Source organism: Manis javanica, chromosome 4 (genome assembly GCF_040802235.1).
Source record: "Manis javanica isolate MJ-LG chromosome 4, MJ_LKY, whole genome shotgun sequence".
NCBI classification, from domain to species: Eukaryota; Metazoa; Chordata; class Mammalia; order Pholidota; family Manidae; genus Manis; species Manis javanica.
In genome coordinates, this window is record NC_133159.1 from 160,428,888 (window position 1) to 160,432,014 (window position 3,127).

A 3,127-nucleotide genomic window follows, 5' to 3' on the forward strand; every position below is an offset into this window, starting at 1 on the left:
TCATAATGGTTTCTACCCTGTTTTTCTCCAACACAATATCTCCAATATCACTTTCAGGCCTTTTAGAGCATCACAAGTCTCTTGGATGAAATTACTGTACATTGAGCAACTGCATGTAATGATCCTAAGAGGTTTTGCATGGCCCCCTTTGGCTATTTCACCTCGTTATTACGAGCCCTGGATGCTGAGCTGTTGCTGGTTGCTTTCCCCAAGCTCTGTCTACACTTTTGTAAATGGTATTTTTATTACCCACATTCAGTATGCCATCTCATTCCCACAGTGACACTGTTCTTGCTCTAAAAACAAGAAATTATAAGCTTCATATACTTGAATACTGAAAAAGACAGTATAAAATCTATATTCTTTGATTTAGCTCTAGCTAATAAAGCGTAATGTTAAAACCAGAGCCTGCATTTTATAAGTAGTAGTTTCCAAAGAAGAACAGATGGGAGGATAAAAGATTTGTTAATTCTAGTGTATGAAAAGACAGGGCTGCACTCTGTAGCACATTTTAGAATAAGTTGAAAGGTAAAGCTGAAAATGTCTCTGAGACATTTCTATGATATACTAAGAATATAGCACACGGTCTATGTTAGATAAAGCCCATATTATGTCAATTTCTATCTATCCGGTTTGTCTCTTGACACCTTAACACTTTCTTTCTTAATTTTAGAAATAACAATCATCTCTTAGTTACACTTGTTATTTGGAAAGATAACAACTAGTAGATAAAACTCTGATGGATGCAAAATTTGAATTTAAAATGTTTTGGTATACTTCAGATTATGAACCAGAGTTTATAAACCTTTATATTTACAGAAATGTGATGCAGTTGTATATATGGTGAGACATTTTCACGGCTAATGGGTTATCATTCTAACTCGAGTTTTGGTGAAAAGAAAACTGAGTCTCAAAGAAATATCCTGTGCGAGTTCTCTAAGGAAGACCAAAATGGGAGAGTAGAGCCATCAAGAATATGATAAATTTTAATAACATGAGAGGCAAAAATTATGAAGGAATTTCAGTCTGGAAATACTAAACTTTTGAGCATCTATTAATAAAAAAGTTTTTAAAATTTTTATGGAAAAGTTTGCATGGACTCCAAAACTTTCCAGAAATCTGGACTTAGAAGGTACACTTAGTATCCTGAAAGAGAATTTTATGTTTAGAAAGGAAAGAAGGAGAAATGAAGGAAGGAGGGAAGGGGGGAAGGAGGGAAGGAAGAAAGAGGGAGAGATGAAGTCGTTGAGCGAGGTAGAACACTCCAAATTCATACAACTGATCACAGAACACACTGGAAGTAGAAATACAGTCAGGTGAAATTTAGATGACTTCACAATGTTCAATTACTGGAGTTTTTAAGGGACATTTGAGACATATACCAAACCTTAGTTTTGCATTACAGAAGTCAGTGAAACAATTACACAGACTTTCCTTGCTGTTTGTCAAAGAGACCACTATGCTAAGGTAATATTCCGTCCAGAATAGTGTTTCAAAAACAATAAAATATTTACTGAGAGCCCCACCTGATGGTAAGTGTATTACATGGATTATGTCTTTGAACCTTTGAAGAATATAATGTATTATCCCCATTTCACAGAGAAAGAAAAGCTGAGACTTGAAGAGGTAAAATAATTTTGCCCATGTCCTACAATGAATGTCTGGTGGAGTCTCTATGCCAACATAAGTAATTGCCATTAAATGGGCTTGCTGGCATTTGAAGCAGGATGGTGTTTGGTATGAAATGATAGGTAAAAACACATACACATGCACAGGCCAAGTTATTAGCAAATCAGGAGAGTCAATATCAGGGAAAATGGCTATTTATTAAGAACATATGGAAACAATGTCATATGAGATCATTACAATCAATGTGTACTTAGGATGAAGACATTGCTGTTCTACAAATAGATGCATCTGGGCCTTAGTTAAAATCATTTGACAAATGTGTTTCATCTGTCATTTCCTTGAACTGGATGCCAAATCAGAAGAAGAGCTGGCAGCTAAGGGTCCATCTCCAGTCACTGGCTGGGTCCAACACATTTTAGATGACTTGTGAGAACATCCGTAGTGGGACAGAGATTATAGGGAGAGACTCAGCAACAGGAAGAAGCACAGCACGTGGGGCGTGGGCAGGTGGAGATGACACAGGTTGGGCGGTAGCAAGTGGTGTGGCAGGAAACCCGGCCACAGACTGGACGCAGGCCACAGCCAGGGCAGCAGCAGCTGGAGCCACAGCAGGAGGGGCGGCAGCAGCTGGAGATGCAGCAGCTGGGCCTGCAGCAGCTGGAGCCACCGCAGCTAGAGCCACAGCAGGAGGGGCGGCAGCAGCTGGAGATGCAGCAGCTGGGCCTGCAGCAGCTGGAGCCACCGCAGCTAGAGCCACAGCAGGAGGGGTGGCAGCAGCTGGAGATGCAGCAGCTGGGCCTGCAGCAGCTGGAGCCACCGCAGCTAGAGCCACAGCAGGAGGGGCGGCAGCAGCTGGAGATGCAGCAGCTGGGCCTGCAGCAGCTGGAGCCATAGCAGGAGGGGCGGCAGCAGCTGGAGATGCAGCAGCTGGGCCTGCAGCAGCTGGAGCCACCGCAGCTAGAGCCACAGCAGGAGGGGCGGCAGCAGCTGGAGATGCAGCAGCTGGGGCAGCAGCAGGTTTCCTGGCAAAGGCCGAAGCCACAGCCCTGGTCAGAGCAGACGGGGCCACAACAGGAGCTGACCATGGTGTGGGAGGGTGGAGGCTCTGGTTGGGTTTCTGTGAGAGTGAGGTTCTTGAGTTTGGGAGTCTCCTTATGCAGTGGCCTCTTATATACTGCCTGAACAAAATGGGCTATCAACAGGTTTTCCTTGTTTTTGTTTACCTAATATTTAAATACTTATCAGATTACACAGATTAGTGATTTAAACTTGTTGAAAACAAAATTTTCTTTTCCAGATGTGATCAAGTCTTTTCCTCCTGATTCATACCAGCTGGCTTCCTCTAGACTACACTCTCCTCATCTTCTTCCACAGAGGGCTGCCCTTTGATGTCGGCATTTGGAACTACATTTCTGACCCTCCCCTCCTACATCCCCGCCGGATGGGATTAAGGCTGTCATGTTTCTGACTGTGCACTTCTTCAAAGACCAATAGGAAG

The 3,127-nt window shown here is 43.1% G+C and overlaps 1 protein-coding gene across 1 annotated transcript; it reads right to left on the reverse strand.

The window, feature by feature from the left end:
* Positions 1–1,807: 1,807 nt before the first annotated feature.
* LOC140849141 (uncharacterized) lies at positions 1,808–2,795 on the reverse strand. Its single transcript, XM_073235588.1, has one exon. It carries the CDS (start codon positions 2,712–2,714, stop codon positions 2,097–2,099), a length of 618 nt encoding a protein of 205 aa, XP_073091689.1. The 5' UTR covers positions 2,715–2,795; the 3' UTR covers positions 1,808–2,096.
* Positions 2,796–3,127: the final 332 nt, after the last annotated feature.